The sequence below is a fragment of the Mustela nivalis genome (assembly GCF_964662115.1).
Source record: "Mustela nivalis genome assembly, chromosome: 1".
In the NCBI taxonomy this organism is placed as follows: Eukaryota; Metazoa; Chordata; class Mammalia; order Carnivora; family Mustelidae; genus Mustela; species Mustela nivalis.
The window spans coordinates 162,012,794-162,028,667 of record NC_139020.1 but is presented as its reverse complement, the minus strand read 5'-3'; the positions used below and the strand labels follow the sequence as shown (position 1 = coordinate 162,028,667).

The 15,874-nt window shown below is 52.0% G+C and overlaps 1 protein-coding gene across 3 annotated transcripts in view; it reads left to right on the top strand.

Moving 5' to 3' along the window:
• Nucleotides 1-14,598, top strand: part of GRIP2 (glutamate receptor interacting protein 2) — a 90,252-nt gene extending 75,654 nt beyond the window's left edge. For 2 of the 3 annotated variants that reach the window (XM_082747891.1, XM_082747892.1), the window contains exons 14-24: nucleotides 699-779; nucleotides 2,199-2,265; nucleotides 2,358-2,503; nucleotides 3,353-3,497; nucleotides 4,984-5,123; nucleotides 5,796-5,975; nucleotides 6,987-7,158; nucleotides 8,846-8,951; nucleotides 12,579-12,722; nucleotides 13,166-13,312; nucleotides 14,342-14,598. In XM_082747891.1, the coding sequence (XP_082604017.1) occupies nucleotides 699-779; nucleotides 2,199-2,265; nucleotides 2,358-2,503; nucleotides 3,353-3,497; nucleotides 4,984-5,123; nucleotides 5,796-5,975; nucleotides 6,987-7,158; nucleotides 8,846-8,951; nucleotides 12,579-12,722; nucleotides 13,166-13,312; nucleotides 14,342-14,500 (1,487 nt within the window). In that variant the 3' untranslated portion in view covers nucleotides 14,501-14,598. Of the gene's footprint in view, nucleotides 1-698; nucleotides 780-2,198; nucleotides 2,266-2,357; nucleotides 2,504-3,352; nucleotides 3,498-4,983; nucleotides 5,124-5,795; nucleotides 5,976-6,986; nucleotides 7,159-8,540; nucleotides 8,731-8,845; nucleotides 8,952-12,578; nucleotides 12,723-13,165; nucleotides 13,313-14,341 lie in introns of those variants that run through there. The other variant, XM_082747893.1, reaches the window with a different exon arrangement.
• The last annotated feature ends 1,276 nt before the right edge of the window (nucleotides 14,599-15,874 follow it).

Here is a 15,874-nt window from a genome sequence, read left to right as displayed (position 1 = left end):
CCCATCCCTCTCCCACCTGGTGACCTTCTCCAAGAGCATTTGTGGCATGCGCCTGAACCCCAGTGGTAGCAGGGAAGAAGGGGAGGCAGGAATCCCACATGCCAGCCTGAGGGCTGGTGAGGGATTTTTGTGCCAAAACACGACCTAAGGGAGGGCAGAGAGGAGCTGAAAATATTTCATGTCCCTTGGCAGGCCTTAGGCAAAGAACCCCAAACACACTCAGGTTAGAACTCTGGTCTTGTGATATGGACATTTTGTGACTTTGGATAGGACTCTCTTGCCACCCCCCCTCAGTTTCTCCAACTATGAAACTGACTAGTCCTACTAGTCACTACAGTGAATATTGTTTGGGTTAGATGAGCTCAATCATGTAAAAACACCCTGCCTGGTACATGGTAGGTGCTCAGTAAATTGTTGGGGATGTGAACTGGGTTGGGTTTCACTCTGGGGAAACCCCTGGCTGGCATTCCTGGGGTCTAAGTGCCAGCCCCAAATCTGCTCTGATCGGATAGGTTGTCTGAGACAAAAGGTCAGCTCACCATGCCTCAGTTCCCTCCACTGTCAGGTGGAAGAAGCAGGATGGGGTTGGGGCAGTGACTTTGCAGTCTTTCCCAGCTGGCCTAGAATGGGTGGGAAGCTGGGACTCCCTGCACCTCCTTCCTTGGGTCTCACACACGTCCACATGTGTTTGCATGCAGAGTCCGTCATCCCGAGCAGTGGCACCTTCCACGTGAAGCTGCCCAAGAGGCGTGGTGTGGAGCTGGGCATCACCATCGGCTGTGAGTCCCTCCCCACCATTCAGTCCCTGCCCCAAGGGAGCCGTCTGCTGGGGGAAATTGCACATCTCCAGCTCAGAGGAGAAGGGGAAGCTCCTGGTGGGAAGGCTGGCTTGAGTTCCCTCTGCCTGCAGTGCTCCACTCTGTGTTCTCGGGTGACACCCCCTAGTTGCTGGAAGCCTCAGTTTCCTATTCTGCACAATGGGAGTCTCCTGACCAGCTGGGACTTCTGGTGGGATTAAGTGGTTTATAAGGCACCAACCATGTGGGTCAGGTCTGTGAAATGATCCTCGGTCCCCACCATGGGCTTGACAGAGAGCAGCTATCTAAAAGGGCTGCTGCTGCAGCTCCTTCCTACCCCAAACTCCACTCAATGGAGATGGGAGTTTAAACTCTGGATAGGGCTGCCAGATACAGTTGCACAGGTTGTACATGACACAAGGGTACCCATTTGAGGTGGGCTTAACAATTTTATTACATTATTTCCTCAATGGATAATTAGAAGGGATGTGCTTGTCTCATCTGCAAAGATGCCACATGGGCTAGAAGGGGCTCCTACCATCTGTTCACTAATGGGAAAATTAGCCCAGATGGATTTTTTTTTTTTTTTTCTCAAGAAAACGTAGTTACTCATGTAACAACCCATTGTCTTAGGTCACATTCCCCCAGAAAGAGCTTCTTAAAGAGTTACATTCAGGGGGATTATCAAGAAGGGCTCTTGGAATCAGCACCTGTGTGAGGTGAGGGATGGGGACTGGGCGGACGGAGATGGTGGTTGTGATGCCACCAGTCCCATGGAGAGCTCTAAGGCCGGGAAGGCTTTGGAGGTTGTCCTGAATGAGGCTGGGAGCCAGGCCTTTGCACCACCGTGTGGACCAGGCCACACCCAGGAGCTGTACAACCTTGGCTGAGGCCGCTCTCGGCCAAAGGCAATACCCAGAGAGGGAGCCCTGTGGGAGCCGTTCAACCAGCAATTCCTGCCGCTGGGAGAAGGGAAGACTCAACTGTGGATGGGTCACCCAGTTCTGGGGCCCACCCTGTGCTAGGTGGGAGTGCCAGCCACACATTGCCCCTAAAGGGGCTTACAGTTTGCTGGGAGATAGCCTGAACAGAAGGGAAAAGGGCTGATGTGGAACCAGCAGCTTCTATGTGGTGGGATCCACGTTAGGTTTTGCCTCTCTGGTTTAATCTCATGACATCTCCATGAGTTCTTTGGCATCATCCCCGTTTGTGGAGGGGGAACTGAGGCAGAAAGGGGGCTGATTAGCTCACGGTCACCAGGCAGGAAGCAGTGGGAACATGGCACATGGTTTAGTATTCGGTTCCCAACTCCTGGGCCCTCCCAACCCCACTCCTCAAGGCTGAGGCCATCAAAGGTTGTATTCATGGCTTCTTTTGCCCCCTGCCACTCTCCCGCCCCAGCGACCAGCAGGAAGCGAGGAGAGCCCCTGATCATCTCTGACATCAAGAAGGGCAGTGTGGCACACAGGTAGGAGTGGCCCTGGGTACAGGGTAAGGGGAACAGTCCAGGGGGAGTGCCACGTGCCAGGCTCTTTGCATCTCCCACCCCTGTTCCAACAGGACCGGCACCCTTGAGCCGGGTGACAAGCTGCTGGCCATCGACAACATCCGCTTGGACAACTGCCCCATGGAGGATGCTGTGCAAATCTTGCGGCAGTGCGAGGACCTGGTGAAACTGAAGATCCGGAAGGACGAGGACAACTCTGGTATGGCCACCACCTGGCCCTGCCACCTCTCTCGGTCCCTACACTGGAGCAGTGGGCTCCAGCTTTCAGTTCGGGGCTCCCTCTGGCCGAGGAGGTGGTTGCCAGGCTGCTGGGGGAGACTCCTTGAATGAGCAGATGCAAGGAGGGAGCCCCGCACCAACATCTCAGGGTCCCTGGGGCAGCCTGGACCCTCTGCAGCCAGCGCAAAGCCTAGCAGAGGAGGCCCAGAGGGGGGCAGCAGTGAGTCAAGGGGGTGGGTGGGGCAGGGATGGGGAGGGAGTGTGGGGGCCATGTGTGAGTGAAGAAGTAAAGGCTGCTGACTTTGACACCTCTGAGATCAGACAGTTGACAGGAGTGAGTGGCCTGGACAGGGGTAAGAAAAAAATGATGCAGTCTGGGCAGGCAGTAGGGAGGGATGAGGCTGTGGCCCCTGGAGAGCCAGTCCGTTATTCAGAGGTTCAGCTGCCAACTCCTGCCCTGGGAAGGATGGTCTTTTGTGGGCAGATTCTTCTTCATCATCATCTTTTTTTAAAGAAAAGCCAAAGTCTGGTTTCTTCTTATTCTCATGATTATTATTTTGTGTCTGGGGTGAAGTCTATAGTTTAGAATGTTGGCTTCATGATCCTTTTCTTCTTTTTTCCATGGGGTTTGGGTGCAAGAAAACATCTGTGGAGGCAGAGGTGGCCTCAGGGTCCCTGGGCAGTGCCATCTGAAGTCATGGCATGAGTAGATAGATGAGTGAATGGATGAATTTGAGGGACTAATTTCACCAGGGCACTGGGGGCTGGGGGCGTCGAGCTCCAGGGTCCTGCCCCGCTGCACCCCACCTGATGGGTGCCGCCTTTGCAGATGAGCAAGAGACCACAGGTGCCATCAGCTACACAGTGGAGCTGAAACGCTACGGGGGTCCCCTGGGCATCACCATCTCGGGCACAGAGGAGCCTTTTGACCCCATTGTCATCTCAGGCCTCACCAAACGTGGTCTAGCTGAGAGGTGAGCTGGGGTCCTGTGGGATACATGCGGACCGTCACAGGGCAGGGGTTGGACTCTGGGAACAGCCGAAGTGGATTCTGACGTCAGTTCCAAAGTCGAAGTCCTGGGTGGCATCAGGCCTGTCCCTTCTCTCTCTGAGCCTCAGTTCCACAGAGGCAGACCAGCCCCCCTCTGGCAGACCTGCCTCCCAATCTGGAGATTCAGCATTTCTGGAAAGTCAGCATGGTGAGCCTTTTTAGAGCCCCTGCTGTGTGCCTTCAATCCTGGCACAGCCTGGAGCTTTTCTGGAGGCATTAGGGGCCTCCCTGCTGTCCTCTCCTCTGGGGAAGCTGTGAGAAGAGGGTGTCGCAGGCTGTCCAGACTGGGGGTAGCAGGTGAATCTGGGCCCCAGAGGTGGAACAGGGCCCCACAGAGATTATAGGGAGGCCAGACCTGGGGTGGGGAGACAGGCTGGGCCCCTGGAGAAGGACAGAAGGCTGGCTGCAGCAAGAGGATTGAGCAGGGTGGGGAGTGGGGAGGAACACTGAGCATCGGTGGAGGGCTCCCTGTTCCTCGAGCGCCCCCTGCTGGTCCACTGCAGCGACCAGTGTGGTTGGTTCCTATCTCAAGTGCATTCATCCACTCCACCTTGCTTGGGTACCTCCCATGTGCCAACCGGTTCTGGGTCCCCAGGACGCGACAGACAGTCTCTCCTCGCCGGGCTGATCTAGCTCAGTGCTGACCAATTGCAATGTAATGCGATCCCCACATTTCAGTATAAACTTTCTGGTGGCCATATTAGAAAAATAAAAGGAAACAAATAAAATGAATCCTAAATACATATTTATTTCAACACGTGTAGTCAATATATAAATTATTAACGAGAGTTCTATATTCTTTTTTTTTTTCATGTTTTGTCTTCAGAACCCATTGTGTATTTTATATAGTCAAGTCATCTCAGTTTGGGCTAGCCACGTTTCGGGACCCAGTAGCCACATGGGACAGACAGCTCTGACCTCCCTCACTCAGCCCACCATCGCCCCCAACTTACGCTCCTGGGCTCCTGGGGATCTGGGTGGGCAAAGCCAGGCACAGTTCCAGAACCTAAATTTAGAGTCAGGCAAATCATCCCCTCCCTCCCAAATTCTAGACTTAATTTTTTTTTTAATTTTTTATTTTTTAGAGAGGGAGAGAGTGGGGAGAGGGGCAGAGGGAGAGAGAGAATCTTAAGCAGGCTGCCCAGCATGGAGCCCAATGCGGGGCTCAATCTCACAACCCTGAGATCATGAGCTTAGTTGAAATCGACAATCGAATGCTTTGCTGGCTGAGCCACCCCTACATCCCCCAAATTCTAGACTTTGTACCTCTATGAATGCTACCCTAGATGACACTTGCTTTTTGTTACAGCTGGGTTTAACTGAGGTCCATCAGGCTTGTGCCTGGGGGTTCCTGAGTTCCCCGAAGCCTTGAATGTCTCTCATTCTCTGTCCTGTGCCCCCCTCCCCAGGACTGGCGCTATCCACGTTGGGGATCGTATCCTGGCCATCAACAGTGTTAGCCTCAAGGGCCGGCCTCTTAGTGAGGCCATCCATCTCCTGCAGGTGGCTGGCGAGACTGTCACCCTGAAGATCAAGAAGCAGCTAGACCGTGAGCCTCCCCCTCCTGCCCCTGGGGCCATTCACCCTTTTAGGAAGGGAAATCTCTCTGTACCAGGTTCATGTGCCCAACCTCATGGCATCCTCACCAGATCCTATGGAGCTGGGAAGACACCTGGGACAGCTGAGACCAGACTCAGAGAGGGGAGGGGTGGTCCCAAGGTCACAGCTTGTGTAGGGCAGAGTCTGGGTCTGAACCACCCTCTTCATCACTGCCTGCCTCTCAAGGCTGCTTGTTCTGCCTTAGGGTTGTAGCGTGTACATTCCTCAGTTTCCCCTGAATTTGAGCCCTGTGCCTTGGCAGGGAGGCCACCAGCTGCAGTGGAAGGAGCCTGAGATTTCGGGCCTGCCTTCTAATCTGGGCTCCACTGTTGTTCACCTTGTTGTGACCTTGGGTGTGTTGTGCAGACCCAGAGCCTCAGAGGTTCCCCAGGGCCAAGTGCAGAGAACTCAGCCTCAGTTTTCCTATCTGTGAAATGGGTTTGCCCATTAGAGTGCCCCTTCCCTTCTATCAGATTGCTCAGCAGTAGGCTGGGGCTGGGGGTAGGGGGGCTCGTTGCCTGTGAGACAAACCAAACAGAAGTGGGGAAACTGAAGCTCACGGAGTGTCTCTGTGTCTCTGAGGTCAGAGGCCAATGGTGGTGACACCCCCTTTTTGTCCTAGGGCCCCTCCCACGACGCAAGTCGGGCAGCCTCAGCGAGGCCAGTGATGCAGATGAGGATCCACCCGAGGCACTCAAAGGAGGCCTGCTGGCAGCCCGGTTCTCACCTGCTGTCCCCAGCGTGGACAGCGCTGTGGAGTCCTGGGACAGCTCGGCCACAGAGGGTGGATTTGGGGGCCCAGGTAATGCCTTGGGGCCCCAGGACCAGTGACATGCTCTCTCTGGACACCCCAGCTGCCACACATTGGCAGGGGCTGTTCTCTCTGCCTCATTCTCTCTCCTCCTCTTCCTTCATCCTTCAGGGCCACTTCCAGAAGGCAGACCCCACCCCCACCAAGACCCCATTGGCCATTCTCAGGGCCCCTCACTGCTCAGAGCATGGAACTCAGGCCTTTGCACATCTTTTGATTGATACTCATAGCCCCATGGAGTTCCCCACCTTGAGGTTAAGGACCAAGTTGGCCTTACTTTCGTCTTTCTCATTCCTAGCCCCAGTGCTCTGTACACAGCAGGTGCCCAAGCAATGTTTATTGCACCCAGTTGAAGATGGGAAGGTTGAAAGCCCCTTCCTACCCTGTCCCACAAGACCAGCCTTAAGATGGACACATCCAGGCTGCCCTGTGAGGCCATAAGCCTCTCCCCCATGCATGTGGAGACCCATGGGTGGCCTGAGGTTTGGGGGGCATTTGACCCCAGCAGCTGGCCTTCTGGCCTCTCTAAGGCTCAGCTCAGAGAACTAGTGGAGCAAGGCCTCTAAGTGGCCTTGGGTGGCTCCCAGCACTGGGCCTCACTGGTAGTATATTTGCCTTCCCTGGGTCTCTGCTTCCCCATGTCTTGTCCTTGATCAGCATCTCTTAGCTTACTTCTGGGGCAGGGTCTTGAGAGCTCCCAAAGGCAGGCAGAGAGGAATGGTTTAAATAGTGAACCTCCTCCCCAGGCAGGAGGCAGCCAGGCTAAGCCCAGTGGAGCCGGGACAGGGACTTACTTGGAACCCTGGCCATTAACTCTTCTGCTGGGTAATCAGGAGTTCCAGGGGATTCTGGGGGTAGGGACTAGGTGGCAAGGCACTCAGGGGACTCTGGGTAGTCACGTCAGGCAAGAGTGGGCAAAGACCTATCCAGGGTCATCCAGCACAGCTGGAAAAGGGGCGGGAAGGAAGGTAAGTTACAGACATCTCCCTCTCCACCTGGCAGGCTCCTACACTCCACAGACAGTGGCTCGGGGCGTGACCCCCCAGGAGTGGCGGCCCAGCCGGCTGAGAAGCAGCCCCCCACCCACTGAACCCCGGAGGACGAGCTATACCCCGGCCCCCACGGATGAGAGCTTCCCCGAGGAGGAGGAAGAGGACTGGGAGCCACCAACTAGGTCTGTGGTGGGAAGGCCATGAGGGATGAGGCAGTCATGGTCTCCTGGCTCAGTTGGGTTGACGGTCCCTGTGCCACAGTGGTGGGGACAGCAGAGAGTCTTGTCTGGCTCCCGAGGAGGGGCACCTCTCAGGAGAGCAGAGGGGACATCAGGCAGTGTTGCCTTGGCCAGGCTGAGATGAGGATGAGGGTGCCCTAGGGAGAGGGCACAGCAGTGGCAAAGGCATGGAAGGTGTTTGCCTTTCCAGAGTCTGGTGATCTCCTATTCTCAGATGAGCAGCTCAGAACTTGAACCCGACCCTTTAGACTTAGCCCAGATGGCTTGATGGCCTCCTGCAAAGGCCCTTGGGTTCCAAACACCCGCCCTGGCCATGGATGTGGTTTGGTAGCATTGGCTTTGAAGGACACCGCATGACCCCCAGAGGTGACTCCTGCCAAGAGCAGGCCCTATGGAGAAACGTCGTTTCTCATCCAGCCCCAGCCACCCGTCCTGTGCCTGTGCTTTGGATCGGGTACTTCCTTCAGCCTCTAGTGCCTTTCCCTTTCTCTTCCTGGCCAAGGCCTCTACAGCCTTGGAAACCCAGCTTATGTTCCCCTGCCTCTAGGAGGCTCCCCTCACTTTCCCAAGCACAAGGCATCCCTCCCTCCGTTGGCCCCCAACCGTTCCTGTGAGCCTCCTCCTGGCACTGGCTGCCTTGTGTGCACCTGGTTAATGACCTGGCTGCTGTCCCTTCTGGGTAGGGCTCCTAGCTGGGTGCCTGGCCCCCAGTGGGTACGGCTGCACACTTTGTGACTGAATTGCCAGCATCTTGAAAACAGGAGAACAGGGGCTACACCTTATTCACCGCTGTAGCCCTGGGCCCTGCAGAACCCTGGCCCAGGGAATGTTTGTGGGATTGGTTTGAATGGAGAGAATAGCCTTCAGCCTTTGTCTTCTCATTTTTAAAATGGGAAGGACGGGAGGCAACCATGGCACCTCATCCTCCCTGAGTCCCCTTAGGAGAGAAAAGCTCACGGGCCTTAATAAGAAAGTGCTTTGCAAACCCATCCTTTATAAGTGGCTGGGACTTTGTAAGTGGCAAGTGGCTTTGTGAACTAGGAAGCATGCCAGTGTGACTTGTTACCATTCTAACAAGCCTCGATTTTAGAGCTGATGATGGGCTTGTAACAGTGGAGGCCATGGGGTGGCCTGGACCCTTCCCCAAGCACAGATACACCATCCTCTCCATCCATCTGTGTCCTCGCTGGTTCCAGCTCTGTCCCTGTCACTGTGCTATAATGCCGTGTGTCTGGGTGGGGCCAGGGCCCGTCCTCTGGGGCTACACCATGGATCTCCTCTCTGTCTGTCTGTCTGTCTGTCCGTCCGTCTGTCTCTCTTCCCAGGCGTCCTGTGTCACCGCTCTCCACCCCGTCTCATCTGCCCCTGTTCTAACTGGCCACCGACAGTCCTGGTCGCCCCTAACTGCGTCTTCTTCCCCCCATCCCGTGTCACCAACCACTGCCCTGGGGCCCCAGCACTGCCACCGAGGACGCCTGCCCGCCTGCCTGCCCGCCCGCCCGCCCGCCCACCCTAAGGCCCTTCGAGCCCAACGCTGGGCCCCGGGGCCCCGAAGACTCCTCAGGCCCCAACCCGCCTGCCCGCCCACCTGCCCACCGGGAGTTGACCCTCTCTGGTTCCTACGTTACAGCCCAGCCCCCGGCCCTGCCCGTGAGGAGGGCTTCTGGCGCATGTTTGGGGAAGCGCTCGAAGACCTGGAGTCATGTGGTCAGTCAGAGCTGCTGAGGGAACTGGAGGTAGGGCCACCCACCCCGCAGACGTTCCTGGGGAACCCCCGTGCATGGACACTACTGATGCGCGTGCCTTTGGAAACAAGCATGTTGATGGGATCCTGCCCGTGCGTGGTGTGCACCACACACTCACTTGGCGCCCTCCGTGTACAGGTGTCTTCACACACATGCAGGCTGTGCATGGACACATACAGAGGTGTGATGGAGAGCACTGGCATGGCGCATGGAGGTGTGTGCACATGCAGACGCATATGCAGCAGGGGCATGCGTGTGTGCGTGCATGTGAGCATGCTCGTGTATGCACAGATGCGGAGGGTATTTTCACAGCAGATGTGTGTGAGCGCACGTTTGGATGCCGAGGGGCGGTTTTCGAGTCTGTGTGCAGGTACGGCTTGGGGATGTGGTGGTGGGCGTGCCCTGTGGGAGCACGTGGATGTCATCGTCAGGGACAGCACAGGGGATGAGGGCTTGGGGAACTGAGAAGTGAATACAGCTTTGTGCGGGGTCAGCACGGCCCATGGTGGAACAGGCTGCCCGGGAAGGTCTAGGAAGGATCCCGCTGGGTCATTTCAGAAACTCCTTCATGCTCTGAGAACATTAATTTAAACTTTCACTTTATCTGTACTTTTGCCCCTTTAATCGTTGATTTTTTTCCTCCATTGGTCTTACAAATCACTATGCTCCTCGAAGAACTGATTTTGGGCTTTGTTAATTCTCTCATGAGTTTCGTAGTTTTCTGTCTTACTCATTTCTGTGTTTAGCTTCTTCTTCATTTGTGTTTACTATGTTTTCTACCATTGTGCATCCTAAGCTATGATTTTACCCACAGACACTGCTTTGGCTGGATTCCACAAATTTTGATTGTGATGCTTTTATGGATCATTCAATTCCAAATATTTCAAAAAATTTTTATTATGATTTTAGTTAAGCCCTTGAATGACACAGAAGTGGAGTGTTTTGTTTTTTATTTTTTATTTTATTTATTATTTTTTAAAGATTTTATTTATTTATTTAACAGACAGATCACAAGTAGGCAGAGAGGCAGGCAGAGAGAGGAAGGGAAGCAGGCTCCCCGCTGATCAGAAAGCCCCATGCGGGGCTTGATCCCAGGAAACCTAGGACCACAACCCGAGCCCAAAGGCAGAAGCTTTAACCCACTGAGCCACCCAGGCACCCCGAGTTTTGTTTTTTAAATCCAAATTTTAAAACCAATTCATATTGGGTTTTAGTTCATATGTACTATGGCCAGAGAATGTGTTCCATATGCTTTGAATTCTTTGGCATTTGTTGAGACTTCTTTGTGGCCCAGTATGTGATCAGTTTTAGTAAACATTTCATGTATGCCTACAAAACAATGCAAATTCCCTTTTGTTGGGTGTAGGGTTTTCTGTAGATCAAGATTGTTCATAGACTTGTTCAAATCAGCATTCTTATGAAATGTTATATGGTTTATTTATCTTTTCTTTTATTGTTGTTGATGGTATGATAAAATTGTCATGAGTGGAGATTCAGCAAGTTCTTGACATTTTGTCATTTTTGTTTTCTGTCCTTTGAGGTTATATTGCTAGTTTTATATAAATTCATGCTTGCTGGAACTTTTTGGTGAATTTTTCTCTTTATTATTCATCAGTATCTCTATCCCTATGTACTTTCCACTTTAAATTCCATTTTCCCCCACAACAATATGGTTCCACCAGATTTATTTTATTAATGTTCCCTGTCTTTTTTCCAATTTGTTTTCAAAATTACTGTTACTAAGTATGTACATTTATCATTTTAAACATATCTGTTTCATGCTGTATGTAGCTGATTTTCCCCCCAATCCAAGAACCTTTCTTTTTTTAAAGGTTAGTTCATTTATATTTATTATGATTACTAATATAATTAAACTTAATTCCAGCATCCAATTTATTCTTTCTATGTATCCCACTTTCTCTGTATTTCTAATCTACTATTTTTCCTTTTCTAGCATTGATAAATTTCTTATTCCTCTTTACTCTCTCCACCACCAAAACAGTCATTTTTATAATTTTTATTCTTTTAGTGATTATCCTTAATTCATTTATTTTAATAATCAATTTTTAAATTTAAAATATTTTATTATTACAGAAGCCATATATGTGGATGGTGCAAAATTAGATAAATGAGATAAAATTAAAACTAAAATAAGCAAAATAAAATATAAGAACACTACATTCCCACCACACATAGATCGTGACTGTTAATGCTTCAGTGAGAGTCTGTGTATTTTTAGAATAGTGAAACCATGATGTACACACTACAGCTACTCCATTTCTTTCGATACATAGAAATAACTATCTAATATGTTTTCATCTCTTTTAATACCAAGGTCATATGTAGATTTTCACAGTTGACCCCAAATTTCCCTTTACACCTGGCCTGGCTAAACCAGCGCCCAGTCCATGCTTGGCACCTTGTTATTATGCCTTTTCAGTCTCTCTTAATTTTAGTCCAGCATCTTCTTAATGATGCTAATTTGAAAATTTTATTTATTAAGATAAAATTCACATAACTTAAAATTTACCATGTTAAAGTGTAAATTGAATATTAAAAGTAAAAAGAATGAATTAAGAAGAATCACGAATACCGGCTATTCATGATGTTGCATTTACACAACCAGAACATTTCTGACATCCCCAAAAGAAACCCCACATGTCCCAGCCACTGTCTGCTTTTTGTCTCTATGGATTTGCCTGTTCTGGATATTTCTTATAAATGAGGTCATGCAGTATGTGGCCTTTCATGTCTGACTTTTTTCATTTAGCTTGATGTTGTAGAACGTATTAAGTTCTTCATGCTTTTTATGGCCAAATAATATTCCATTCTATGGACAGACTAACTTTTTGGAAAGATCAGGTGCATTTGACTTTTTCTAGCGAAGTCGAGTCAATGCCTTTGCGCCCTCTCCTTAACGAGACAGGGCCTGTAGAATGCTCCCCTTTCCCTCTAAACTCTCTCCTCTTGTCTCCCTGCTTGTTTATAAATTGCTCACCTAGTTCATGTGGGGTTCTAGTCAGTACTCATTCCGGTTGAAGGCAATTAACTTCTTTGCTCACTGTTGCTTCTTGCATTCTTCTTGCTTCTGAGTTCATCCTTTAAGATCTTTAAATGGAGACTCTTGGAGTGGTAAACTCTTTGCAGTTTCATATGTGATTTTATTTTATTTATTTTTGTGATGAGCAAGGTAGCAGAGTGGTTAAGATCCTTGACTTTGAAACCAGATTCTGATTTCAAATCATAATATCTCTTAGCCTGGGTTTTCTTACCTATACAGTGGACCCCCGCCCCCCTGCTACCGCCGCCAAAATGGTATTTGCCTGTCTGGTAGTATCGTAGAGAACAAAATGGGTTCTGTGTGTATAGTGAGTAGAACTGAGCTCAGAAGAGAGTAAGCGTTACTCATTCAGGGCCAACAATTAGTATTCTGATTGTGGGTGTGATCGAGGATCCCCTCCCCCGCCCATGCTCAGACCAAGAGCCCAGGAGACCATAGACCCTGTCTATGCTGTGCACCGCTGTGACTTTGAAGGCCGACACAGAGTAGTTGTCCACAGATTCTGACTGCAAACAGCAGGCAAACAGGCATTGCCATGAAGGACTGTGTATCCGCAGGCATCCATCATGACGGGCACGGTGCAGAGTGTGGCCCTCGAGGGCAGACCCAGCCACCAGCCCTGGCGGAGGGGCCAGGAGGTACAAGCGTCCCCTGAAGAGATGCAGGAGCTATTGCTGCCGACACCCTTAGAGATGCACAAGGTGGGCGCTGGGGCTGGGCACGGGGTATACATATATACACCACTTCCTTAAAGGAGAAGCCGGCCTCCCTTGCCATCTGTAGGTTACTACATAGAAAAATGGAGAAGAAACCTCTCCACCGATAGCCCTTAGAAGGCTCAGAGCTTCTTGGTAAATTTGAGAGATGAGCAAGTGTTAGAGGGGTGGAAACCTGTCAATACCCCATGGAGACATTCTCCTGAGGGAAGGGAGAGGACTGAAGAAGAACTGAGAAGGAACCCCTTCCCCAGGTTCCCCACTGTGACTGGTGCCGGGAACCGAAGGGTGTGCTGCCATGGAGAACGGCAGGGAGCGCAGCTGGGCTGGGGGCTTGGTGTGGGTTCCACACCAAGGGATTTGGGCTGCTGTGGGGAGCTGGGGCAAAGGTCAGATCTCCAGGGAATTCCTCTTCCTTCTGCTCCCAGGTGACCCTACACAAGGACCCCTTGCGGAATGACTTTGGTTTTAGCGTCTCTGATGGCCTCCTGGAGAAGGGTGTCTATGTCCACACTGTGCGCCCTGATGGGCCAGCCCAACGTGGTGGCCTCCGGCCCTTTGACAGGGTCCTTCAGGTAATGCTGGGCTGAGGGCACCATAGATAGTGTGACCTTTCCTTGCCTCCAGTGGAAGGAGCCCCACTTCTACCCTGGCTGAGTGGCCTTAGGCAGGTCACCTTTTCTCCCTGAGCCCCAGCTTCCTCCTACGTGAAGGGAATGACAACACTCCTATAGTCAGGTCAGGCTCTGTTACGTTGCAATAACAGCCAGCCCCGAATCTTAGTGTCTTAACACACAAACATTTATTTGTCCACTGGGGGCCGACATGGGCTTGCTCCACCAGGCTGGTGGGGGGCTCTGCCCTCTGGCAAATGCCTTCCACCACCTGACATGGGAATGGAGACTGGAAAATCACCCGTGGGTTTTTTTCCTGCCTTCACCTAGAAGCAACACCCACCACTCCCTTTCACAGCCTATTGGCCAGAACCGGTCACATGGCCCCGCTAATGGCAAGGGAGCCTGGGAAATGCACGTGAGCAGAAGGAAAGCTCTGGAACTGCACTGGTCCCACCACCCGGCGGTGTTTTTCCTATGCTCCAGCTGCTTTTGTTCCCCTGGTGTGATTTCTGCTGTGTTGGTGCTACATTTACCGAATATGGTTCCTTTATGGTGGCAGAGGCTTTCCGACTTGGATTTATTTTGAAAGGAAGCTTTTCGTGTCATTAGGAATGAAAAACCAGCACTCCTTGCTTGACATAGAAGGTCACTGTGAAATAAAAAGTCAAAGAAGCAAAGCAACGTCACCAGTTCTAGGCAGGAAGCTGAGTGTGTGTTCTGCTCTTCCATGTTGAAAAAGGGAGAGGAGTGGTGTTAGAGGAGTAGGAAGGATGTCCTGGCGCCCCCTTCGGGGTTTCTCTTTGATAAAACCTAACCAGAGGGATTGAGAGAGTGCTCAATGAAGGAGGGCTTCTCTCTGTGTGTTCTAGATGGACCCTGTATCTGGGCTGGGCCCAGGCCCACCCTTGAGGACACCTCATGATTCCTACCTACTTCAGCCTGGGCTCCGCTGATGCCCATCTGTCCCCTTGGCTGTGTTCCCCACAGGTCAACCACGTTCGCACGCGGGACTTTGACTGCTGCCTGGCTGTGCCGCTCCTGGCGGAGGCAGGCGACGTCCTAGCACTGGTCATCAGCCGCAACCCTCTGGCACAGAGCAGCCGAGCCCCACGAGCACCGGGCCCCAGCAGCCCCCGGATGCTCTGAAGTCAGCACGTGGTCTGGACACCCCAGGGGCTGCTGGAGTAGATCCTGGCCGCCAGACCTGTAACTGGGCTGGAGACCTGGCCGCTCCCTCATCCATCTGTTCATCTGGCAGGCTCTGAGCCACGGACGGAATCTGTCTCTCTTCTCCGGTTCTGCGGTCCCTGCCCCAGTTGGAGTGACATCTAGGTCTTTCTCCATGTTGGGACTCCCAGGATGCCCAGAGGAGCCCCACTCAGTAGGAGTTGTAAAAGGCTGCTCAGCTGGGAGAAGAGGAGCCTAGGAGCTAGGGAGCCCAGCTCATTGGGAGTGTTTTCTCCCAGCAGAGCTGTATAGTTGCAGAGGAGGAGTGAGCTCCCTGTCACAGAGGTGAGCAAGTTGGAACTTGATATCCCCGGTGCAATCACGGACTGAGGTGTGAGGCGTCTGGGCAATGGGTCCACACATGCTCAGGTAGTTAGTTGCCCCACAGGGGGAGCATTTAGGGTGTGGCTGGGGGGGCAATTTTTCTGGACAGCCTCCCACCAAGAGGGATGCCACTCAGGGTGGGAGCCTAGCCCCTTCCCTTCTCCAGAATTCTGGTGTTTGGGGTTTGCTGGCTTCCCCACTTAAGAGGCTCTTGAGCTGGGGTGACTGAATTCCAGGAATCATCAGCTTATTGATTCTGAAAGTGAGTGATTCATTTCCACCTCTCTGGTCTGAAGCCTCCAGGATTTGAGATCTGCAGTTCTTCGCCCTTTGGGCCAGCTTGGTGTCAGGCTTTGGGCTCTCAGCCCCTCCTGCTTTTGTTGGAGGGGTAGGCACAGATCTATATAAATATACCCCTCTCAGGCCAGGCCCCTCGCGATCTGAGGGAGTCATCTGGGACAAAAGACCTAGGAGTTTTTATTCACCTGCCATTTCAGTGGAGATGGGAAGACCATAGAGGTATCACATGGAAGATGATATATGTCCTCTCCAATCTTCAATCCCATGAAGGAGGAGAGACGCAGAGAGGGAGGCACAGAAGCAAAGGTAGGCAGGTAGGAGAGAGGTGAGCCATTCTCACGCCCAAAGGTGACAGTGTCCAAAGGGGCCATTTAAGAAAGTTTATTCCCACTTGAAATCTGGAACACCAGCATTCCTTAAAGTCATTGTCCTCCTTTTCCACAGACCAGAAACCTTTTTGATTTTGAGAAGGGCAGAGGCCTGCACCTGGTGGTCTGGGCTGCAGCCCCAGAGATGGAAGTGGGCAGTCTGGATCCCCAGGTCAGGTCTGGGGATTTGCTTTGCTCTGAATGGGGGTCTCAGGAAAATGGGGCATCAACTCCCATCTGCATCCTCCATGCTGTGGAGGCCCCCAAATGCTCTCCCACTTGAAGGACAGGATGGGGAGTC